General features: G+C 38.5%; 1 protein-coding gene across 1 annotated transcript in view; it reads left to right on the forward strand.

Moving 5' to 3' along the window:
* The window catches only part of LOC306849252 (coiled-coil domain-containing protein 102A-like), an 84,591-nt gene that overhangs the window by 15,790 nt on the left and 42,138 nt on the right, over positions 1-26,663 (forward strand). Inside the window, exons 2-6 of the mRNA XM_079384147.1 lie at positions 15,653-16,418; positions 19,512-19,729; positions 20,013-20,121; positions 22,635-22,751; positions 24,107-24,316. Coding sequence (XP_079240273.1) covers positions 15,744-16,418; positions 19,512-19,729; positions 20,013-20,121; positions 22,635-22,751; positions 24,107-24,316 — 1,329 coding nt within the window. The 5' untranslated portion in view covers positions 15,653-15,743. The remainder of the gene's footprint in view (positions 1-15,652; positions 16,419-19,511; positions 19,730-20,012; positions 20,122-22,634; positions 22,752-24,106; positions 24,317-26,663) is intronic.

Below are 26,663 nucleotides of genomic sequence, written 5' to 3' on the forward strand. Positions count from 1 at the left end.
ACATGGACGTAGACAAATTCGCTGAGCTGTAAATAAGTGTAGTATATTTCTTTAGTGGCAGGAGGAATCCCATTCAGTAGAGAAACGCCCTCTGCCATCTGCCCCTTCCGCAAAGACTTTCTCGCTTTCCCCTCTTCCAGCTGTCTTTGGAGGGGACAAAGACAGAGGAAATGGGACAGACCTGTGTTTCTGTCCCATTTCCTCTCTGTCTTCCTCAGCTCTTTGCCCTCTGCCACAGCTTCTTTTCATACCTTTCCTCCCTTTCTTTGACTGTCTGCATTATTCAGTCTGGCTTGGATTATTCCAGTCCATTGCCATGTTGCATTCTCCAGGATCCTTATCGCACACATGAATATGTCAGCCTTTAACATCTGATCCTTATTAAACTGCATCAACGTACACACCATATTACAGACGATATAAGACTGAGCACCATTAGCCCTGGTAAGAAGAATGCGCTGTTCTTTGAGTTGCATACCCTGTTTTCATCTTGAACCATGTGTGTGTTGACTGTTGGGTGTCATTAACATACATTAGTTTGTCAACGGATGTAGGCTACATTACACACAAGCACATGCACCTATACTTTGATTTAAACGAGAACATATGTTGGCCTAGCTGGGACACAGGGAGATTGTGTTTGTCTGTCCCGTCATGTTAGTGGATGTTCAGGATGATGGATTATGTGTAAAGATGGACATTGCACGCCGAGGACAAACTGCACAATGTGCGGTTCAGACAAACCCCTCTTTTTTTAGAAAAAGGCAGAATAATTGCTTATATATGCTTTACTGTACATTATACTAGGCCAGTGAAAAAATAAGTGTGTCCATGATAAAGAACAGGAAGAATCCTTTAAAGTTTTGTGTTCTTAGAAATTGAGTCTTTGTATTAAAGGGGTGGTTGATTGCGATTTCACTTTTTTTAACGTTAGTTAGTGTGTAATGTTGATGTTTGAGCATAAACAATATCTAAAAAATTACGAAGCTGAAAGTTCAATGCAAACGGAGATATCGTTTTTTTTTTTTAACTCTGGCAGTTTAATGCCTACAAAAACAGCTCGTAGGGACTTACAACGAATTACTTCCCAGGTCCGTTACGTCACGAACCCAGATAAACCCCGCCTCCGGGAACACGCAGCAAAGGGGGCGAGGCCATGTTGTGCTGCTTTAGAGAACAGGAAGAGAAAACTAGGGGTGCACGTAAAAATCTATTCATATATGAATCGCAATTCTGTCTTCTAACGATTCTAATGGATTCACAAGTTTCAAAATCAGTGTTCAAAAACAGCGGTTCTTAATACTGTTGCTCGCGTCTCCCTGCTCTGCACACGCTCTGCATCTCTCTCGCTCTCTCTCTCTCTCTCTCATTCAGATCATCAGCTCAGTGAATACACTTATTTTCACATAGCTATGAGAAGCATTATACATGGACGTGCGTGCAGTTGCCGTACTGTATTAAAGCTTTAACTGTCACCGTCCCGTATACGGGACACCTAACTTTACTTCAATATATTACCATTAAATCCTAATCTAATCATGACAAACTATATATCATTGGAAAGGTCCAAGACTCCTAAATAGATATTTCAAAAATTATGTAAAATTATGTAGGAGCAGTAATAGATTAATTTATGACAAGAGCGCACCTCAAAACATATACACCATAATAGGAGCTCTGACCTTTGACACAAAAATTCTATTCGTTTCCTTTTTTCCCTATCACGTTTTAGTAATAATCATATATTATATATCATTTGAAAGCATAAAATCTCAAAATTCATCCTGTGAAAACCGTTTTGAAATCGGATATTGCGTCACCATAGAAATGGTACTTTAAAATCTTTTAGCGGGCTCCTCCCCCTTAGTGGGAGGTGTCATATTCTAAATGTATTACGGTCTTATAGAATCAAAACTTTTTATAATCTTGACAAAATACATATCATCGGAAAGGTCTGAGTCTCAAGATTTAGTTATTTTGTGATAGGAGTAAGAGTGAGAGAGAAATTGATCCATTTGTTACAGAAAAGTGCATTAAAAAAAACTTCAATGGGGTTTGAATGGCACCCGGTGGCTGTTTGTGGTATAACGCCTAACAAAATTGCATAGTAACCTCAATTATTTTTATATCAACTTCAAATTTGGAACACAACATATTTAGACATATGGCTTTAATTTTATGCCAAATTTGGATTAAAATATATTTTGTAAAATATTTATTTTATATAATATATAATAATAATAGTATCGTACATGTTATTTACAGTACATTTAAACTTTTATAACTTTTTTTTACTTTCGTTTTTTGAAATTATTTCACTTCTGCAATAATCTGCTGATTGTCTTCTTTAAAAGGAGACCAATCTTAGGTCTGTATTCAAAAGCATTCATGCATTATTACAATTTAACTTTAAATAGTGCACTTTCAAAAAGTTTTCAAAAGGGGGGGGGGGGGGGGGGGGTGACAGTTAAGGGGTTTAATCAGAATAAAAACATATATTAAATGCTTTAATGAACCTTCTATTATGTGCAATCCAAGGCAAAGTGCATTGAAAACAGTGCATTGAAAACAGTGGATTGAAAACAAGTCCCCCTGTAGTCAGAAATTTTTGATCATCAAAATTACATATTTAAATATTTTTTTCTTGTGAAAATAATTTTCTCATACCTTAAAATAGCTTGAATGTAACTCTACACCCTTGCCTCATTTACTATACATGGCTCAATGAATATGCAAATTAGATTCTGGGCTACTTTTACACTGTTGCCACGGGTTATTATTCAAGTTAGCGGTTCTAAATTCCCGTTAAACCACAGCTTCATGGGTTTTTTGTTCTATTTTATTTTTGGTTTTGTGCTGGTAATCCTATTGGCATATTTTGCATGCAATCTCTATGATCTCTATGCGCATCGCGTTTATGTAAATGGAGAGAGGGATATGCTAGGAATCTATCGCTTGACGTGATTGGTTTTTGAGTTTAGTGACGTAGCAAACCGAGGGCTGTTTCAAATTGCGTTTCTGGGTCAGCCTTTGGGAAACTACAGTTTTAAGGAGAAAATACTCAGCAATGGTATTGATTAATGGTTTGGGACATGGTTTGTCTAAACGCAAATTAAAAACACTACATAGACAAATAAACAACACAGAAAAATAGATTTGCACTACAGGAGGACTTGTTAGTTCATTTCTACTTCAATGACAGGTTATTGAAGTGATCTCTGCCATTATCTGCTAATCCTGCTGAGTGCTTTATTTCAGGTGATGAATCCTTCCCAGGCGAAGGCTTACTTAGGGTTCATAAGAGACATATGATAAAAGAGATTTAGTCACATTAAATATTTTAATCACTGTCAAAGAAACGTGACTGCATTTTATAGCTTGTTGAGCTTAATACATACAAGCTAAATTGGCATTATGGTGATATATATATATATATATATATATATATATCTCTATCATGATGAATGTGTCATTTTTGTGCTTTACTATATGCCCCCTCAACATTGGCTATGATGTCATCATACTGTGAAATCACAAGTTTAAGCACAACCCTGTCTTGTCTCGTCCATATTTCCTCCCTTTCTACATGGTATGTGCCCTGTTGCTGCTTCTCCCTCGACTTTTCATCACCTTCTGTCTTTGTCCTACTTTTGCTTCCTGTTTTCCCTCCCTCATTTCAATGTCTTACAATTTTTTGTGCCTAAAGCAAAAAATAAGAAGTTAATCGAGAAAGAAATGGTGAAGTCACGTTGTGAGATTTAAAGTCACATTGTGAAATATAAAGTTACAATATAAGAGCTAAAGTGACATTTGGAAGACAAAAAATTAGAATTACTTTCATACTCTAAGACAGTAATGGGCTTCTATAACCTTCTTCCCAGTAGCTCTATTCAGCTCACTTGTTCAGTATTTTGTATGAGTGAAATCTTGTTTTGGTTTATACATGTTTGCAGACCTGACCTCGACTTCATAAGCTGCTCATGCGGGATTTGGAGTGTTTATTATTGTCGTTTCATGCCTTGTTGAATGAGCTGAAGAGATTAACATCTTAATGCTTAAAACCCTCAAATGAGCACTTCCCTGTGACATATCACCAGTTCTTGATTTCTCTCTCTCTCTGGCTGCTTTAACTTCATCATTCCCTATATTACATGCTCCTCTGTATGTAAGACCTTCTAACAGCCTGATCCATTAAATTCCTCTTGGGATACATGGCTTTGATCAAGTTACTAGTGATTATTTTCACAAGAGGCCTGTGTAAGTGTGTGACAGGCTTGACTGACCCCTTAATGAACCTTTTACTGATGTCCCACTCACTCAGTCAGTGAATTGACATCTGTCCCTCTTATTCTAGTTTTTCTTATGAACTCCAATGCTGCTTTTATTGGTATTGTGCAAGTGGGTGTATTTTTTTTTTTTTTTAAATGTATTTAATTGTCCATTTTACTTGATCTGTAGCTCATCTCAAAATGCATACATTTTTCATACTGTAGATTATAATGTTGTGATCCCATAAAATATTTTTTATATGTAATTTGCCATATCATAGGGAAAATAATCAGCTTGGATCAACTGCTAATGAAATCAGCAGGAAAAAACGCAAAACAAGAAAAAGTTCAATGCTCATCTGTTGATACCCTTGGAGATGCTATCTGTACTTGAGTGAAATTTGCTTTACCATCAAGGTGTCCAAATAATTTTCCGTTCCAGACTTAAAATATGGAGACACCATATGTTACCCATTTCTCAGACAAAATGTATTAACCACAGCTGACCCCAGTATTATGCATGACCTGCAGATTTCATGCGGATAGTAGTGTGTGTATTTAGTGTTGCTACAAAACATATGTTCACATTTCAAACATCGACAGTTATTTATTTTAGTTTTTCTTGGTTTTAGTGCCATGTAAACAGAAACATACATCCAGAAGAGTCACACCATGTGTGCATTTGAATGTTCATTTCAAGATTCTGTGTAGAAATGATTAAACATTGATTGAAATGCCATTATACTGGATAATGCATTGTTTTACTAGCAGTATAAACACATTTTATGACATTTTTAAAGGTGCCATAGAATGGAAAACTGTATTTACCTTGGCATAGTTGAATAATAAGAGTTCTATACATGGAAATGACATACAGTGAGCCTCAAACACCATTGTTTCCTCCTCCACTGAAAAACAGGCGAATCAGAACATAACACCGACTGTGTCGTAACAGTCGGGATCACTAATAGTTACACCCCCAACATTTGCATATATCCGCCCATGTTCTAGGCCAGTCGCCAGCTGAGCCATCAGAAGTTCTGCAGGTATTGTGAAGAAATACGAGCGAGGACAACGGCGGAAATGGCAGATCATGGAAATAAATGTTATGTTCTAGGCCAGTGGTTCCCAACCTTTTTTTCATGGCCCCCCCCTACATACACATATGGTAATCTGAGACCCCCCCCCCCCCCCCCCCCCCCCGTATTATATTTATACACCATGGTATTGTGGCAGAAATGTGGCATATAAATAGGCCACCTAGAAACCATATAGTTGCATTTTTACCACAGTATTTAGGTGCTATATGTGTGATTTTTAACTCTGGTTATCATGATGTAAATGTATGCTACTATTGAAGAACAATGGTTAATTTTAGTAAGACTCAAACAGTCAGAAAAATACAATTTCACCATATAAAAAAGGAGGTTGTTGCAATTTTTACAGATGTTACTGATTTTGATAATGAACACAAATTTACATCTGCATCCTAACTCAAACTACTACTGTCAACTCAATGTCAAATGTGCATTTCTAAGAGACAAAAAAAATATATTATTATTATATATCATACCTGCAAACTTGTCGCTTTTCGGCGACAATCGGCGCTTTTATTGTCAATTGGGGCATTCACGTGAATCGTGTAGAACCGGGGAGTTTTTTTTAGGGGGGGGTCTTGCGTTAATTGACATCTGGGCCGATCGGAATCTCTACTGAGCTCGCGCCTGTCAAGAGAGGGAGGTGGGGGTGGGCTTGCGTGCCATGTAGGCCATTATTGGACAATTCTTATAAATGACATTTTTTCTGGACCAATCGGAATCTCAGCGCTTGGTTCAGGATCTTGAAACACACTGCCATCTGTGTTCGCGAGCCTGTCAAGAGACACCTGACCTAATGTGGAAACTCTGATGGAAATTGAATTCAAGGTAAATCAGTCTTTTTGGAGCTAAACAACAGATATTTGTTTGCTTAAGTCAAATAACGTCAGCTAAGTTAGCGTTTTTTTTTCATACAGTTAGCCTATGCTTCGAGCAAAATGCTTAATAGCAAGCAATACAAGCGGATCCAATGCTGGAATTTCCGTTAGCAAGATACAGGGCTCGACAGTGCGAGCATTTCACTCGCATTTGCGACTAAAAATAGATGTGTGCGAACTGGAAAATGTATTTAGGAGCACAAGTGCGAATACAAAACAAAATACAAAACAGCCTAACTTATACAGTAGCCTATAACAAACGTATTAATTTATTCTGTTTATTTATGGAAAAATTGCGATGCAGCCTCATATGATTACTTTAGAACTTTAAAAAGGCAACGGTTTAATTTAAATGAGCACAGATGAGAAGAAAAGCGGAGCGAGTTAAAGTGAAGACGCGCTGAATGACGCACATTCGCCACTAGAGAGCGCTGCCGTTACCCCGGTAACCCAGTAAACAAATCAGCTGCGCTACTTTCCTAAAACTGTGTAAATAATGTTTCACACGTCACAGTCATTTAGATATTTATATTCGCTTTAGTCTTCACAATAACATCAAATAATTCTTACTTAGACTTAATGAGCTATTTATTTTCAAACATTTTTTCTAAGCTAAAACATGGCCCATCCACTGATCTATAATAGAGAACAGTGGGCCTATCTATATATCAACGACTGATTCGTTATTATTGTTCAGTAACACAAGTTCCATTAGTTAACATGAAAAAAACAATGACTGCATTTATTAATAATGCTATCTTAATTTCAACTTTTAATAATACATTATAAAATCAAAAGTTGTCTTAATATAATTCAATGGAGCTAACATTAACTAACATAGTTGTATTTTTTATTAATCAACATTAACAAAGAATATTAACTACTGCAACAATTAGCTATTGCACATTTTTAGTTAATGTTAACCTGCTTTAACTAATGTTAACAAATGGGACTTACTTACCTATTGTTCTTTCGTTCATTTGAACAATCTTTTGCACTCTAATCTTGAAACACTTGTTTACTTTATATTTTATGTATTTTTATAAAAGTCTTTTAGTAAATTATCTTTAATAAAGTTATTTAACCTGTTAGGAGGACAACACTTTTTTTCACTTAGAAATTATATATTGTGATTTATAAACAAAAACATATACCGTGACAAAAGCTTCAGTGATTATTGTGAAAATTGTATACCGACACAGTTTAATAGGATTATAACTAATTACATAATTAGCCTATTAAATAGTGTCTGAAGTAAAATTATTTAAAAACCTTGTGTACTTTCTGTATTCTGATACATTAAATAATTGTGATTGTAAATGTCTCTTTGTATCCCCTTATTAAGCTAAAACAACTAATTTGAACAATTTGCATTGCGCCCCTAAATTTTTTTAATGCGCTCCTAAATTTTTTGACTTAGGAGCACATGTGCTCCTTGGTGAAAAGGTAAGTGTCAAGCCCTGAGATAGCAAATTTTCTAGCCATCTAACATTGTTAGCTAGTTGTAATGTTAATTCCTGCATTGTCTGACCGTCTTGCTAACTAAAGTTAACCATTTAGCTTGCTACGTAAGTATATAGTATTTCAGATAGCCAACTTAGGTTGCAACCTTATCATTAGCCCCTAACTTAAGCCAGGTGCTCTGCCCTGAGTTCTGGCTACTACTCCAATTCTGAGCTACCCTGATTAACGACACGTTATGGAGGTTGTCGTGTGCGCAGCAGTCATTCAAGTCAGCTGGATGTAGCCCTACTTTTAAAGCGTTTTTGATGTGTTGATGTGGGTAGATGTGACTGTTTAGACTAGTGATCGACCGATATTGATTTTTTATAACCGATACCGATACCAATTATTTGCATGTTTATGTGCCCGATAACCGATATGCAGAACCGATATTTATTTACGGTTATAAAGTAAATAAATGACTGCGTGAAGTAAGTCCATACTTCACTTTGGTTTTTCCTCCTTTCAGTCATCTTAACAAAAAATGTTTTGAGAATTAGCAGTCTTTCATGCAGGGCTCTAGACTCATTCTTCCCACTTCTTTACTTTCAAATTTGCGATCTTGGTGTCACATTTTACAAGAACAGATCATTGTCTGTTTTGCTTATATCTATACACCTTTAACTTTTTAAGACTAAAACAAAAGATGGATTCATTGTTATTCTTAATTAAAAAGCGCAACAACAATAAAACAGTACGTTGACAATGACAAACTCTTACATAACATTTATCAACAAAAACGAATAAGACGAGGCATGGCATAGGACACACCACATGCTGTACTATATATTACAGAATATTTAGCAAACTCTGAGGAAGCAAATAAATATTAATATATATATTTTTTTAATTAAGGAAAGCCTCCATAGCATAACCTGAGGTAAACAGCAAAGATAACAAGCTTCTCAAAACGAAAACAAAAAGAAAAGTCAAACTAAACTGGCTGTAGCTGACAGGACTTGCATGTTTTTTCTACAAGAATACCACCACGTTCACCTTCTCTGGTTTAAGAAGCGGTCTTTTACTTTAGTTTGAAAACAAATACATCCGTTGTGCTCCATCCGTGACGCGCACCTTCACGCTCGTGCTGACGCGGCGAGTATAAACCAGGCTCTACCCACTAAGCGCTTGCGCTGAAAGCACCTCTCTTCACGTGATCAGTGAAATCTGACTCCTGATAATGTGCTGCGGCTGGCAGCGCGCGCTGTATGAAGCAGACGCTTTGGAGTAGCACAGACCTGGCACTCGTACAAATGCGACTACGTCAAATTTTAACTCGCAAACAATTACCATTTTGGTCGCAGTCTAGAGCCCTGTCATGTTCAATTTAATCTTCATCTTACAACAATAAAAAACATTTTATTTATAAAAAGCTTTAGCAGCAACACTAATATTAGCAGTAAGCAAAATGAACATAGAAAGTCTAATGTTTTCAAATGGAGAAAATAAAGGAAAGGAGTCATATCAACTTCATTTTTAACTTCATTTTTAAAAACAGTTTTTTAAGCTGTTTAATAGGATAAAGAGTGAAGAATAATTCACTGGATAATGTTAATACACGGAATAACATTCTCTGGAATATTGTAATATAACAAGCATTGTATTTTATTGCATTTCTCAACTGGCATGCTCTAAATTATGCTGCTGACAGCGCGGTTTATATGCCTTTACACAGAACTATAGGCTACTCAAACTGCGATCGATCGCGGAGATAATAAATAATTCATTTCCATAGAGTTGTATTAATTTAGATGTTTATAAACGAAATAATGGTTATATAGTAAGTGTCAATACAATTTAGGGTGCTTCAAAAAAGTGAATCTTGTTAAAAGTTACATGCGGTGGCCGTGCTGAGCATTTCTTGAGCATCAACCGCTGAGTGAACTGCAATATGAAAGCGGCTTCACGAGACTAATGATGAGCATATAGACAACAGAGAGAGAATTACATTCAATGCTTTTCTTTCCAACATGCAATCATTCATGGCTGTATTATTTAATTCAGGCAAAGTTACGTCTTTATTGGGAGAGGACTTGACGGATTATCTATGTGACTCCGACTTCACGAGACTAATAGACCACAGAAAGAATTAAATTCAGCGCTTTTATTTCCACCATGTGCTAATTCATGGCTGTGTTATTTCAGGCGAAGTTATAGCCTATCTTTATAGGGACAGGGCTTGACAGAGTATCTTATTTATCATATTTCTTAGAGCCAAGTTGCATTTAAACTATATATCAGGCATTTATGTAATACATCTAATTTGTGCATTAATGCCTGTAATATTAAATAGTTTACTAACTACAGCAAATCAAGTACCTGCACGCCGTTGCTGTCTAGTCTCCCCTCAGATGCGCAGCAATTGCGATCCTGTGCGCAATTCTGAAAATGTCCACAAGATGTTTATCGGGGAATCCGATATTACAAAACCGATATTCGATTATGGATTCGATTACCCCCCCCCCCCCCCCCCCCCCCCCCCCAGCACTGTCACCTTTTTTTCTCTGATGAGTTTGCAGGTCTGATATATATATTGGCGTGTATAAATATAATATGGTCCGTGTGGTGCGGTTCAAATGAGTAGTGCTGTTTTGTTCCGCTTTTGCCGCATAAACACTCAATTGAATATTTATCGAACTTGGTTTTTCGAAGGAAAATTATATCACTATATAATTATAGTTATCGTTTTATCGCCCAGCCCTACCTCAAAGTATATCTGCTCCCGTGCCCCTGCTGTGAATTCTGGTGCCCCCCAGGTTGGGAACCACTGTTCTAGGCTGTGCAGGGGATGTGAAGTGCAGGGATGGGTTGGTGTCTGTATTCAGAAAGGCACGGAAAGCAATAACGCGTTCTAATAAAATAACGCGAGCCACTAAAGGGACATGATTAGCTCCTTGCTAGCTGTAGCCTGTTACAGTACATAAGAGAATCAGAATCAGAATGAGCTTTATTGGCCAAGTATGTTTACACATACAAGGAATTTGTTTTAGTGACAGAAGCTCCACAGTGCAACAGAGAGACAGCAACAGGACAGAACACAGATAATAAAGAATAATACAAATATCCAAATCGGCAATGTACAAAATAGCAAAAACACAATATATAATATAGACAATTATGTGTGTACAGGTCTGATATGTGCAAATTTGAAATGAAAAAATTAGATAAAGTAAGCAAGTGTGGTGAATAAATAATAGAGTTGTGTGTTCCGCGTTTTATTGTCAAGTGTTCATGAGATGGATTGCCTGAGGGAAGAAACTGTTCCTGTGTCTGGTTGTTCCGGTTCTCAGAGCTCTGTAGCGTCGACCAGACGGTAACAGTTCAAAGAGGGAGTGTGCTGGATGTGAGGGGTCCAGAGTGATTTTACCAGCCCTTTTGCTCACTCTGGATAAGTACAGTTCTTGGAGAGTGGGGAGGGTTGTACCAATGATTTCCTCAGCATTCCGGACTACCCTCTGTTTCATCCAAGACAGCGGAAGATCTTTTATCAAGATCATCTGCTCTAATGTGGAACGCAAAATGATTGTTGTCACTTTCACAGTCTGTGGTTTGAAATCACATGCACTACAAGCAGACAAACTTCCTCTTCCTTTTATAGGGGCAAATTCTTCTGAAAACCACAAGGATCACAGGTTATAGCCAAGGTGTGCTTTCACTCTCACATCACTGAAATTTATGTTAACAGACGCTGTGCTCAAAAATAATCCTTCTCTTGGATATTTCTTTTGACATTTTGGTTTCTTCTTTTCACGTTTTTCTGTTTTTTAAGATCTCTGAAACATTACTCACTTCCTGCTGAGTTTCACTGACTTCTTCCCTAATGGATGATTTCTCCTGAAGTTATACTTTGACAAACATAGCTGATGAACCAGCGAACAAAATAATTGTACTCCTGGCTTTGTGTCAGAAGGTGAGAGTAGGGCCTCTGTAGTAGAATGGGCTGCAGCCATCAGATCAGTTTTCACTTTCACTGGCTCCTGTGAGTGACACCGTATCTCAGTTTGCCCTTGAGTTCCTCCATCTCCTGCAGAGGGACTGCAAAAACACAAATGGATAGTGTTTTACACTGGGGGGGGGGTTCTTGGCAAATCTTTCAAAAGCTCTTCAGATTTGTAATTCATTGCTTGCTGAGTTTGGAGAGATGAGATGTTGCTCCGTGGTGTGTGGTCTGTTGTTTGAAATGTTCTTGTAACTTTCCTGTGATGTAATGGCAATGACAGTTCTGGGGCCTCGTGTATAAAACTTTGCATAGATTTCATCCTAGAAGTATGCGCATACACAAACTGTGAATTTTTTTTTTCTTCTTTTTTTTTACGTGCACAAGATTACAGATTTATTAACCCATACGTATACCAGAGCCTGCTTCATGTTCTAAATCACAGATAGTATATGCTTCAACTGTCTTCTCCAAAATGACCATGCATGAAGCTTAACAGCACTGGTTTTATTAAGCATAATCTCATCTGCATGTAGTTTACATACTCTGTGCATTTTGCCATCCAGGCATGTGATACTTCCTTGGAACCTAGGAAAATCATAAACGTAAAAGTTAATTTAAATTTTTTTTAAATTTAAGTTTAGTTCATTACCTTGACAATGCAGCTGCCAAATCACTTATACCAGGTAAAATGTGTTCGATGAATACAGCTTTGTCAGATTTTTATTTATTTATTTTTTATTAAATAAATGCTGATGTGCATATATGGGAGAAGATATACACACTTTTGAATTGCCATTATGTGCTTGCAACTTCTAAACAGGCCCATGGTCTTGCAAATTTCACATTTGATCAATTTAAAAAAATTGCTATTTTTTTTCTGAAGAACAACTGCACATTTTTTTTAACAATTTGCCTTGAAATGCCAAGCATAATAGAGCTGTTTTCTGTGGCTTATTCCTCATTTTTCGTGCTTTCAGGTAACATTTGCTATTTTTCTCTCAAAGATCATCTTTTGTCTTGCTGTTTCTGTCTTTTTTGCCTCTGTTTAAAGTATTTTGTCTTGGCAAAGATTCTAATCGATTTCTTCGTGCTTAAGTTGAACTAGTCTTTGTATACACTCCATTATGCCTGTCAGCCTTGTTCTGTTTTGGTAAAGGGTACTGTGAGCTTCCAGATGTTTCTTTGGCAGTGAAATATGACCAGAAATGGGCGAGTCAGCTTGGTTCAATAGTGAATCAAACTGATGGCAGCAAATTTGTGGCTTTACGATTTCCTGTTGAGGGTATACAAGATATACTATACTAGCCTATAGGAGCAGTTTTTTGGGGAAAATAGTTGTGGCAGGATGGAAACCATTTAATCCTCTAATGCAGTTCATAATTAACCTCTGGCTTTGTAGTTTTGCTTTAAATATGATGTGTTAGACAAGTCTTTCTCAATTTAGCCAAGTGCTTGAGTGTATTTGAATTTTGAACAGCATGTTCAATAAAGCAAAATTACCTTTATGTCATAGACTTTTACTTCTTTGTTAAAACGTTCCTGCATATGTTGTGGTGTGAAGTCTGTAGCATATGATACTGGCTTCCCCACCAGGCTTAACAAGCTTGACTAACAAGATAAACCTCTGTCGACCAGCGTGTTTTGCTAGACCAGCATCAAACCCATGCTGGCCTTGTAGATGTGTACTGTGGAGAGATAGAATCCTCTGTTAATGTTTAAGATTTTTTTTGTTGAACTTGCAAGTGTGTTTGTGTTTATTGAAAGCATGCCCCCCCTCCCTATTGTCAAAGATGTATTAATGAAATCTTCCCAAGGATGGAATAAGTTTACTTTTTTTTGCTTTAGACAAAAGGCCTTCAACCAAAACTATCACTTTTCAGCAAGTATTTGCTTGCTCTTCTTTTGAAATCAACTGCTCTTTCTTCTAGCTGTCAGCAGTATTGCAGCGGTTCCAGTTACACATTTTCCCTGCTGTCACTCTTTCCTCACCTCTTTCTCTTCATCCACTTGTCTCTCCATGCTGCTCATGTTTCTGCTGGAGATGCTGCTCAGATTGCATCATTAAGGTTAATCAGGATCTCCCATGAAAGCCTCTGGAGCTAATTTAAATTTTCTGCCTCTTTCTCCTGTTTTCTCACTAGCACTTTTTTTTATCCTGTTTCACTCATTGGCATGACACTGCTTTGCCTCCAACATGTCAGCTGAAGCTCACAAAAGAGACACCCAGTAAAATATAGACTAAACAATGTAGCCTGGACTGATATGTTGATCCAGGATACTGATTTATTGTCCTGTTGACCCACAGTGGCAGCAGTTGCTGTTGTTTGCCACCAAAACTCTTGTGCACCCGACCTGCTTGCAGAAAACCTCAAAAAAAAAAAAGTTTTTTTCAGCTGAGCTAATAAAAAGGGGGCTTTTGTATGAGTAGTGTTTTATGAGGAGCCTATGCCTCTGTTTCTTGCCCCATTATGTTCTAATGCACAAGTCGGCAGTTCCCAAAGCCACAGGCCCCACCCATAAACCTCCTCTTGGTTTGAATAGTGGCGTATGTGTGTGTGCTTAGTGCCACAGTTTACTGTAGTGCTCCTATAAGGGAAATCTATGGAGGTAGACTTTGCACCCAAATAAATGGTTAAATTTAGGTAAAAAAAACAAAAAAATTACTAAGGTAAAATCTCCTACTGACGTTGTCTAAGCAAAGTTTTATCCAAAATTCTGTCATGAACATGTAAAGACTAAACTGTGTAACTTTGGCACAATACAAGAAGGGACTGTTTACGTAGAGAGAAAAAAATTTACTTGCAGGAATTACATCAGGACCATGTATATGGAAGTATATTAATGACAAAAATATTTCATACTAAAACATGCAATCGTTTGGAACTACAAAGATGAAAAAAAAAAAAAAAAAAAACATTCAGAGAACTTGCATTTTTTGGGGCTGCCATTTTACGTGTTTGTTTATTTAAGCATTTCACACATCATTTTGTCATTTTAAAAAATTCCATAATAAATATTTACCTTCCAAAATTCAGTTCCAGAAGTTTTCAGATGTTCAGTCCATTATATTTTGCTTTACACATTTGATTCCTCAGTTTCATGGACTTCCATTTTAGGTCAAACAATGACAACATTAATTCTGGAACGGACTGCTTAAGATAAATGATTACTGGTCATGTCTGCTTGTAATAGTACATATACCTAAATTGTAAAGCAGATTTTGTCTGTCAAATTATGTTTTCCTAGAGACATTTTTTGGCTTAGACAGACGACATGCTCAGTTGTCTTATAGGTCACATAGAGGGCTACTTTTAAAAAATATAATACATCTAATCCTTGTTCACCAAAGCCAGCACACTGTGAAAAACAGCCTCACACTTTTTACATATACAAACACAAGCTGTAGGGCTGTAACTCTCTCCTCACAGCCGATGAGAGATGCTGGCTGCTCTTACTGACGCCTTTTGACCTTGGAACCTCCTCCTTTGTCACCCTGCACTCTTTTAAGTAAATACAGCCTGTGTGTGGGAGTGTGAGAAAGAGAGAGCACTTGTAAATCAAAACTGTACTGGGTTGTCATGGTGTGGTTTGGATTGTTTAACAGTGTCAATGTTATTGGCCATGTTGCACTGACATGTTGACAGAGTTCTTTTTCTCTTGTTTGCTCTCATTGCTCCTGTATGTCTTTGTCATCTACTGATTTTATATGTATTCTGGTTTTCAGAGCCAGTCTTGGCTCATTTTTTGTCCTATCTGTTATTTTAATGTTATTTTAAGTTTTGTATTCCTAAAATAAAAAATGCCAGGGTTATACTGATGTCATAGTGAAAAAGAAAAGAAAAAACCCTAAAAAGAAAAAATATTTTCCGCACAGACACTCTTATTGTCATTGATCCTTTTGTGACCGCTCAAGGATTTTGAAGTTTCTCAGCTGTTTTCTAAACCCCTCTTTTTCTTGCTTCACAGAAAACCATCATGTTGATGTGGATCATGGCTTCCTGATCAGATCTTCCTGACCACTATCTTCTCTTTCCCTGGACTCATCATTGGCTCAGTGATGAACCACACACCCAGTCCCCACATGACAGAGGCCGCCAAGTCCGGGGCGGGCTTGTTGTGCGGCCTGGGCTTGGGCCCGGATCGGGTGCGTTCTCCAGACAGCCTGACACACACGCCCAGCCCGTCAGGGGGAACGCCCAGTTCCAGCCCTCCTCTGCTGCTGTCTCCAGGGCTGGGCTGCGATGGCGGCGGGGACTGGGAGAGCCGCGAGGAGCTGCGTCTGCGTGAGCTGGAGGAGGCTCGGGCGCGGGCCGCTCAGATGGAGAAGACGATGCGCTGGTGGTCAGACTGCACGGCCAACTGGAGGGAGAAGTGGAGTAAAGTGCGTGCCGAACGCAACAGGGCGCGGGATGAGGTCAGGCAGCTGAGACAACGTCTGGATGCCCTTACCAAAGAGCTGACGGGGGCACGGCGAGAGCGTCAAGAGCTGGCGGCCGAAAATGAACAACTGCGCCTAGAGGCTCAAAGAGTCCGAGCTGAACAGAACTCCCCAGCGAACGTTTCAACTGCACCAGCATCCAATTCCTCAACTGCCTCCACACACTCCAACCAGCCACGGGAACCAGACATCAAGCAGGACAACCAGGATGAGGAGAACGTGAGAGATGGCCCAGGCTCTCCAGAGCAGGAACCTGTGAGAGATGTAGACACAGACAAACCAGACAAGCAGAAGGTGAGTGTAAAACTGCATATTTTCAGGAAGGACTAGTTGGTGGGTTGCCTGGTAATTCAACTGACCTCAAACGAACACTCAAAAACAGCTACATGGAGCAAAAAAGAATGCAAGGCTCAGCAGGGTTTCTTAGAGTGGCAAGGGACTCGGTAGAAAAAGTAATTTCAGTAATTCACTTGTACATAAAGATTTGTGCACTAACCATAAGCAAACTGAGCCTAAAATTATGTCCTTTCTCTTTCATTTTGACCTAAGAAATCACATCTCCTAACATCAAATCGAGGCATTTTGTAAGACCCTCATCCATATCTCATTGGCTATAATAGTATTTTCAGCATCAAATGTTCCCAATGGTTGTGATTCTGGTGCCTCTGGTAGTGTTTCGTTTTCATTGTTGACAAAAAAGTTAGGCTGTTTGCACATTTGGTTTGAATGCCTGGTTCAAACCAGAGTTTGGTTTTCCTGTGTGGTTTTGGAAACTTACAGAGGTGCAGATATGAGCCATGTGTCATATTATGCTCAAATGCTCAGCTTCCTTCCAAGATTTGTCGGATTAACTCGCACCTCAATTGGAATAGTTATTTCAAATGTGATTAGACTTTTCAGTTTAATGGACTTTGCCATGGTTGATATTATTTTAGTGGTTTTAGGTGATAGTCACATATAGAATACAGCCTGACTTTGTTTACTCGTCCATATAGAAAGTGTATGAGGCACTATTGTAAGCAGGTTATGTGAATAGTGCATTTAAAGACTCACACCTGTAAATAAATGCAGTTGTTAATAAAGTGAGCACACACATAAATCATACTTTGCGTTTCACTTCTGCAATTGAGTATGATTGTGAACATAGAGCATCGAACTGTACTAAAGTTCTCTGGTACCTCAGTTCAACATTTTTGTGGATGCACACCCGTATCCGGAAAATGACATCAATGACATCAAATTAACCCGGGTACTACTACCCACTAAAAGTGCTAGTGAGAAAACGCTTTCTAATATAATATGATGTGAACACTTGTTAGAATGATACCATTTTAAAATGATACATTATTTTTGTAACACAAATTAAAAGCTAGATGCTCAAACCACACAACAAACCAACAGACTAACCGAGGCTGTTCACTCTGGACACAGGTAGACAGTTGTAAATAGGTCAGCCACAGACCTGGTTCAGTGCATCTCCTTGTGATTTCATTACCTGACTCTGTGCTTTTTGCTTGTGTGCTGGTTTCATTTTTTTGTCCTATTATTAGAACCACCCCTCCCAGCACAACCCTCTATGTGTTTTACCCATGGGGCCACTGCCAGGGGTACCGCAGCAGTTCCCACTACCCAGAAACCCCTTTTTCATTCCTAGACTCGCTTGAGCATGTCTGTTATTTCCTTACTGCACTTTTAACTAATCTTTCAAGAGAATTACCCCTCACACTAATGTGGTTTAGTCTGCTGTGCGCATTAGCATGCACCTCTTTTTTTGGTTGGCAAATAGATGCGAAGACAGCACACACCAGCAGAGAGTGGCAACAAAGAATTCATGTCAGTGTCAAACTTGACCTTCAGAGTCTCGAGCATGATGGATGCATATTTCTGCACGGATATCAACAGGGGGTAGCCTAGATAGCTAAAGACTCTCAGACTCCTGTGAACAGTGACAATTACCTGCTGAGAGCAAAACTGGTTTGGGCTTTTTTTTATAATTCAGCACAGAAATATCCACCTTTTCAAGTAGTATCAGGAGTCCTCATTCAATCTTAGCTAAGTAAACAAATAATAGTTAGGTAGTCTGACTGTCACTAGATTGTTTGATACCATCCCATTTCCTGATCTGTTTCCACACTCAGGCATGCTGAGTGCTTCCACATGTAGAACTCTATCTGTATTAGTATGTGGTTGGTTCCCCATGGTGGTAGGGAGGTGTTATTGCGCTTTTATCTCATAAAGCTACTCGATTGTTACTCAACTGTGGTCGTTCTGGGATCGCAGCGTTAGTGTCTCATGTCTGTTTCCTGAGGCCCATGGCTTTGATATGTAATCCCTACTGTGTGTAGGAAGGAAAGAGGAAGGATGGTGCATTGAACTGTAAAGCCGTTTTTTATTATTCCTCCAAAGAGCTTGTGAATTTCATTCATGCACACAGGAAATAAGGGAAAGGTGCAATGTGATATTTGTTATGTGGATGACAGAGAAAATGCCTCTTCTGTGGTTTGGTTTAATAAGGAGAAAAAGAAAACATGAAAGTCTTGTTGTTTATGTTTTTCATTTGTTTTCTTTGTCTTGGAACATTGACTATGGCAGCAGTTCTCAGCTGGTTTCGCTTCACAAGCTAGGTTTTACATTGGACGTCGACTGGCAAGTCAACACAGTATGAGAATTGTTTATCGTACGAAACTAAACAAAAATGTTCTTTAAAATCTTTATGTAATTTTAAGTTAAAATATTAGGCTCTCATTGTTTATCCTTGTTTGTAAGAGAACTCCTAAATGTTTTAGTCTAGGTTCAGTTTTCTTTATGTAATTTTGTGTATGGTCTTTGAGGATGAAGGCATGCCACGCAACCTCTCCTTATTGCCATCTTTTGACCAGCTGCTGCCAAGTAGCATATGAATTTGTGCCCCCCTCCACCCTCCAACATAGATTTCAAGTGATGCAAAATTTGATGTCACTATTGATCGTTTGATTGATTAAGTGTCAGTTACACTTTAAGAAGAAAAACTCATCGTATTTACAGTTAGTTAATTGTATACCTTGTATAATTTATTCAGAGATTGCCATGGAAATCTGTCATGGTGTTAAAAAGTGAATAAATAAATACAATTTACAGTTAGTTTATTTAGAAAAGTAAAAAGTGTCAAACAAATCTAAAAAAAAAAACCTAGTACAGAACAGTATTTAAATCTATAATAACTTTGTCTGCCCTGTAATTGTAACAATTGTAATTTAATTGAATTCAATTAATTTATTTATTTTTTGAAACTCATTTTTGTGCTGTGGTCCTCCCGTTTAGAACTACTAGTGTTTAGAAGTACTTTAACTGTGATATTAAAAATTCTTTCTTTCTTTCTTTTCATTTTTCATTTTTTCTTTGTGTCAGGATTTGGAGTTATTGGAGGCTCTTCTCAGGGCAAAATCAGAGGCTCCAGACTCTTGGGACATTCGCAGTGCCAGTAGCTTGCGCTCAGTTCTCAGTCGGCAGGACCGGAGCAGACTGCTGTGGGAGGATCTGGCTGCCCTGGAGGAGGACTCTAGCAAGCTCAACGCTCTCCAGCTACGCCTGGATGAGTCCCAGAAAGTCCTGCTGAAAGAACGAGAGTAAGAGATCATTGTCCAGGTGGAAACAATACATGCATGAAACAGACCAGAACTCAACAAATGAAATCAAAGGCCTTTTAGAGCTTCTCATAAAAAGGACAGGGTCAATACAGATGTATCCTTCACCACCTATGATATACAGTGAAGGATATACATCTATGTTGACTTTGTAGAAATCACCCACTGGAGGCATCTCAGTAGACCGGATCTTTTGAGAACAGTCTGTTTGGGCTTGATGATGATTTATGTTGTGCATGTCAAACATGTCATGTGTCTCTGCCAGGGATAAGCACGCGCTCATTAAGAACATTGAGAAGCTGGAGGTGGAGCTGAGCCAATGGAAACTCAAATATGAGGAACTGAACAAGAGCAAACAAGAGGCCCTAAAACAGGTGAGGAAGCTAATTCTGTAGATCTATACAAAAGCAACACATCAATGAAGAATCATCTCAAATCAGAGCAACATAACTCCATTTTTATTTTCCTGGCTCTGTTTTAAAGTGGTGTGCCTGTTAGGGATGAATAATGTATAGAATATTTCTCATATATTTGCAGTGATTTTGCTGGTGATGTAAAATAAAGCAACATTATAACCTTGTGTTAATTTAATGACAAAATGGTGTGGAAAACATGCCTTGATTATAATATGCATTAAATATTGTGATAATATCTACTGAGTAACAATGACTGTTAGATTGAAATTATAATATAAAAAATCACCCTTTTGGTTCATTTCAGTGCAGTCATAAATTTATAGTTATAAATATTGAGAAATCTTGAATATTGTCAAAAGGTTGGAAAAAACTATTCAGAATTTTTTTTCTAATGCATATGGTGTATCATGAAAATAATTCTTCAGGAACCTGCAATAAATTCTACTCAAAGCCAAATAGCTTTGTAGCAGCTGTAGAACATTTAACTTACTGGCTTCATTTATTGAATTATGGTATTTTAAGCAATTTATTTTTGCTTTTGGGCATCAAGTCAAGACCTCAATTGCTGAGCCTTAATTGTCAACATTAGTATTCTGGCTTCAACGCTGTATTTGTTATTTGTGGATCGTGTTTGATTTACAAATAACAGATAAATTGCTGAAGCCAGGAACACTAACACATGATATTCTCATGAGGAACTGATTTCCAGCACTTCCATGTTAAAAGAGCATGAAATCCTTGGCCTTTTGTCCAATTTCCTCTGGGCAATTTATAGTCAGAGTGCTCTGGTGGCTTGTTCATCAAAACCCAGTACTTCACCTTCACTTCCAGATGTCATATTCTTGCCTTATAATATCCTCCAAATACAGTCTTATGTGCATCAAAGACAGGCAGAATAACACCGACCCTTTCTTTGCTACTTTTCTAAAATCTTTTCTTTCTTTCTTTCTTTCTTTCTTTCTTTCTTTCTTTCTTTCTTTCTTTCTTTCTTTCTTTCTTTCTTTCTTTCTTTCTTATGAATATAAAGTTTAAATGGACAGCATTCATTTGAAATAATTTTATCAATTTTACAGTGACTTTAAATGTATATTTGCTGTAATAAAAAGTTGTAATTTCTTTATAAAAAAATAATTGACAAACTTTTTTTTTTTTCCGATGGTGGTGTATTTTTTTAAACTAAGTTTTAGTAAGTTGTATGGACCTGTTGTATCTATATTTTGTTTAATTGTATATAAGCATGAATTCTGTCAAGGCTTTCAATATTTCTTACTAACAATAAAGTGAAAGTGAAAAGTGAAAGTGACGTGACGTGGCCACACACCCGGAGCAGTGGGCAGCCATTTATGCTGCGTCGCCCTGGGAGCAGTTGGGGGTTCAGTTGTTTTATTGAAGGTGGAGAGTGCTGTGCATTCACTCCCCCCACCTACAATTCCTGCCGGACCTGAGACTCGAAAACCCCCTTTAACCCTAACCCTAACAAAATACATAAACAAAACTTGTATTTGTATAATGTGTGTTTGCGTTTTTCCTTTTTTTTTTTTTAAATACAAAATTCAAGTATTTAACCACAAAAATTTTTAAGATCATCAGGAGAATTAATTCAGTCAAATATATCCATACTAAATAAAATAAATATTTAAAGTTGTATAGGGTGCTGTAGCGGATGCATCTCTGATAGAGCACCACCAGGGGGCAGTTGTTACCCATGATCGAGGCATTGTTCATGAATCATTAGACTTTGCTTCTCAGGATTTCTTTCATTCAGGCAATTTAATGAAGGACAGCTGCACTGATTGGGCCCAGGGAAACTTTCACTCAAAATACAAGTCCTCCACAGAGAGAATAAGGGACTGATTCACCATCATACACCTAGACCTTGTCATAGGCATATAGTAGAGAGATGAGGAGTAGGAAGAGATGTGCTTCTCTTTTTAATAACCTCAACCCCTAAGGATGTGCATGAATACCTTGAGATGATGAGTAGGAAGAGAGTGTGCACCACACTCAGTAGTTTAATAGATGAGCTGCCTGTTCCCAGCCCAGCTGTGTGAGCTCACGACCTGCAGCGAATGTTAATCACTGCGTTTGAGTCACAGTACGCCGAGTGTGAGACGCTGTAGAGAGATCAGACTTTGACCGTAGTGCCCCTTTCCCTTAATGGCAAATGTGCTACAGTAGACCGTATTGCCGCACAATGTCGGTACAAGTCGTATGAAATGAGCGCAGTTTCACAGAGTTTCATCAACTGAAATGAGGTTAAAAACCAGACTCATTGACAATCAGAATGTTAAATCCGTTTGAATACCAATGTCATCTTCAGAGTATTGCGTAGTTTGGCGTAGTCAGACCGAGTAGTTTATTTGAATACCATAGATAAGCTCTAACAAAGCAAAGGAAAGAAAGTTTTACTCAAGATCAGAAGTTCTGAGATAAAAGGCTGACTCTCTCTGTCTTTTCGATCTCTCACGCAGCTGAACTTGTTGAAAGAGGTGCATCAGGATGAGCTGGGCCGCATGTCTGAAGATCTGGAGGATGAGTTGGGGGCTCGTACTAGCATGGACAAAAAACTGGCAGAGCTCCGTACAGAGGTGAAACGCATGTACATTTTCTGTTTCATACCCATATTGCACTGTTTTGCATGGCCCAGCCAGTCAGGTGTCACCCCAGGACACGCTGTGATCTACATCAAAGCTAAACACCCTCAGGGCTTTATAAATCCATCCGCTGTCTTCCTGCATTTCGACTAGCATGGCACCAGGCACTGCTCTAACACATTCTCAGCATGCAGTGTTAGCGACGGGGTGTTGCTGAGATGAACCTGGCAGGAGAGAGTGACATTATGCACTTTGAAGGGCTCCTTAAAGAGCTCCGCCACTCCCGTGTGTCTGCTCAGATCCTCTGCAACCTCTCATCTCCAAAATCTCACTGTGACCTCCCTTTATCCTCTGCCCTCAGCAATCGAGGCGTTTCACAGGCACTGCCTCGTATCAGCAGTCAAATGTCATTATAGAAATATTAATGACTAGTTGGTCTGGAGAGAGTTTGGGATATGCCAGGAAACTCAGTCGGCACTTAAGGTGACTCTGGAAGAGATGGTTTCCCATTAAACTGCTTTTAGCAGCAGGTCAGAACTGGGAAATCATGGAGAGCCCTTCACTTAGTTCAACATCATTCTGGGCTAATAGGTGTCCTGTTTGCTAATGCAGCATTAGTCCTTCCTGATATGCTGTCTCTTCATATTTTATATATTTCAAGTTTTGCACATAGTATTTGCATTAGGAGTTTTCAGACATTTTAGTATGTTTTAGTTAGACCAAGTGCAACAAAAAACTGCTTTCTTGTGAACACTGCAGTATATTTGAATAGTCCTTCTTTCAATACAAATTATTTAAAAGCAGCTTAATAAGCTGGTTTGGGTACCTAAACCTACATCAAAAAATTTTTGGTGTGGATTTCAAAGAGTAATTTTATATATTCATGTACTGAATTTAACAGGATAAAAAAATAGAAAATAGAAGCATTGTGCATGGAAAAAGTGGTGAAAATTCCTACATGAATGATAAAACTATATTTGAAAACTTAAGTTATTTTAATGTTAATAATTTACAATATTACCGTTTTTACTGTATTTTTTAATCATATAAATGCAGCCTTAGTGAGCATAGAGGACTTCTTTCAGCATAAAAAAACTTACTGACCACAAACCTGTAGTGTATAGGCATGGATAAATAAATTAATACATTCCAATCACCTATGCTCCATGAAAAAAAATTAGACCATTGTAAACATTACATTCAGTGTGTAAAGGGTTATGAATGTGATGAATATTTTGCTTTTTAGTTATGCGAAAATCAAAAATTTGTTAATGTTGGGAGTACATTCAAAATTACTTTATTATTGTGTTATTAATGTGTTATGTCTCTCTATTTGTGTGTGTGTGCAGATGGAACGTCTGCAGGTGGAGAACGCAGCAGAGTGGGGTCGTCGGGAGTGTCTGGAGACGGAAAAGCTGGCTCTGGAGAGGGAAAACAAAAAGCTGCGCGCCCAGATGGAAGACCTGGAGGAGCAGCTGGCACGCAAACGCAGGCAGGCCGCCAGCGCCCTGGACACCGACCTCAAGACCATCCAATGTGAGCTGTTTGAGAGGAACAAGGTGAGAGGAGGAGAGCAGCGTCTGCACACTAACCTCAGACAAATAATCACAAACCTATCAGTAAGCATTTCTCAACATCTCAGCATCAGCTCAGATTCTACCGTACAGCATTGGAGAGATGGATGAAGTGTGGTAGCAGTTTGCAAAGCATCTGAGCCTCTTCCTACAATAAATCCAGGCAGTGTCACTGAGGTAAAGAGGCCATATCCATCAGATCCTGTGCTGCATGACCGTGGATTTGCACAATTGCTGCCACGCAGTTTAGATTTTTGATCTTATGTCGTATATTGGCTGTGCTGAGAAAGTTGTTCTGTGTGTGTTGGCAAGATGCTGTTGAGGCTCTATTATAGTAGTGTGTCAGAAAATCCAGACACTTATGGCCAGAGCCCTTATGAGCGGCCATTAGCGCAGCCAGAGATTTATGAAGTGATCCAAAGCTCCCTTCATATAGACGCTGTAAATCACTCGCTCACCTGCTCTCTCATTCCTGCCTTGAAAGTAGGAAAGATTTAAAGAGAGCGGTGAAGAGAGAGAGATGAATATGAGCAGAGAGAGTTGTTTTAGAGGTGAGAGGTATGCTGAAGGGAAAAGAATGGAGAGAAAAAGGATAAGAGTGAGCTTAGCATGTCAGTTAAACCAGTAACAAGGGAAAAAGGATATTGTGCCAGGAAACGGACATGTAATCCCTGCATGTGAGGCTCAATGTGTTGGCTTATTTGTTAAATGCACAACATATGGCCATCTGAGAAGGGTGTTGCATTTTTGTGTGTGAGTGTGTGTCCGCATGCTGTTGCACATTCCCACACAAGTGATGTCCTGATAGTGGCCGGCGGCCTGCAGTCTGGGAGAGAAACAGAGAGATTGATGAGCTTGCTCAGGAGCTGTTGAAGCAAATGGATCGATGAGGACAGGAGCAGAGAAACAGGCCACGGCGCACTGAGGTCGATGCACCATCACTGACAAAAAGAACAAAGTGTGATTGATACCAAAATAATATCCCGCTCCAGTCGCTTTCGCACTTTCTACCACGTTTCCTTCGGCTCCCACCCGTAGATTGATGCATACTGTCACATTTGCTGTTAAACCCAGCATGTGCAGAAGATTGGGAATGGGGCTCAATGGCTACTTCCTGTGCGTGTGTGTGTGGTTTTCTGTCCCATCCCTATGAGAAATTAAATATTGATTTGATCGCGTGGATAAACTTCGGTCACTCATTAGTAGTGTCTTTGTGCTCAAGACACAAAGTCATGGAAAACTATTAAATGTCAGGCAATTTTAAAATTGAGATTTGTAGGTCTGATGAAGTTATGTAAATTAATAAAATCCTGTATATGTGTATACAGTGTGTATACACGCACTAAACTCTCTCTCTCTATATATACATACATACATACATACATGCAAACAAACACACATACAGTCGTGGTCAGAATTATTGGCACCCTTGGTAAATATTATCAACGAAGGCTGTGAAAATTAATCTGCATTGTTAATCATTTTGATCTTTTATTTAAAAAATTCACTAAAATATAACCTTTCATTGGATAATAAGAATTTAAAATGGGGGGAAATATCATTATGAAATAAATGTTTTTCTCTAATACACATTGGCCACAATTAACGGCACCCTTTTATTCAATACTTTTTGAAACCTCCATTTGCCAGTTTAACAGCTCTAATTTTTCTCCTATAATGCCTGATGAGGTTAGAGACCACCTGACAAGAGATCAGAGACCATTCCTTCATCCAGAATCTCTCCAGATCCTTCGGATTCCCAGCTCCATGTTGGTGCTTCTTCTCTTCAGTTCACCTCACTCATTTTCTACAGGGTTCAGGTCAGAGGACTGGAATGGCCATAGCAGAAGCTTGGTTTTGTGCTCAGTGACCCATTTTTGTGTTGTTTTTGAGGTTTGTATTTGGATTATTGTCCGGTTGGAAGATCCAAACATGCCCAGGATTTCTAACAGAGTCAGTCACTTGTTGATTTTTTTTTATCTGTTTGTATTTTATGGAATCCATGATGCCATGTGTCTAAACAAGATGTCCAGGACCTCCAGCAGAAATATAGGCCCACATCATCAAAAATACAGCAGTATATTTCATTGTACACATGGGGTACTTTTTATCCCCGTGTACACCAAACCCATCTTGAGTGTTTGCTGCTAAAAAGCAAATTTTTTTAGTTTCATCTGACCATAAAAAGCCATTTTTGGATGAGCTAGGAGAATTTTTCTTGAAACCCTCCCAAACAACATGTGGTGATGTAGGGGCTGTTTGACAATTATTTTAAGGCTTTCTGCCCCTGAGACTCAACTATTTTCTGCAATTCTCCAGCTGTGGTCCTTGG

Source organism: Barbus barbus, assembly GCF_936440315.1.
Source record: "Barbus barbus genome assembly, chromosome: 1".
In the NCBI taxonomy this organism is placed as follows: Eukaryota; Metazoa; Chordata; class Actinopteri; order Cypriniformes; family Cyprinidae; genus Barbus; species Barbus barbus.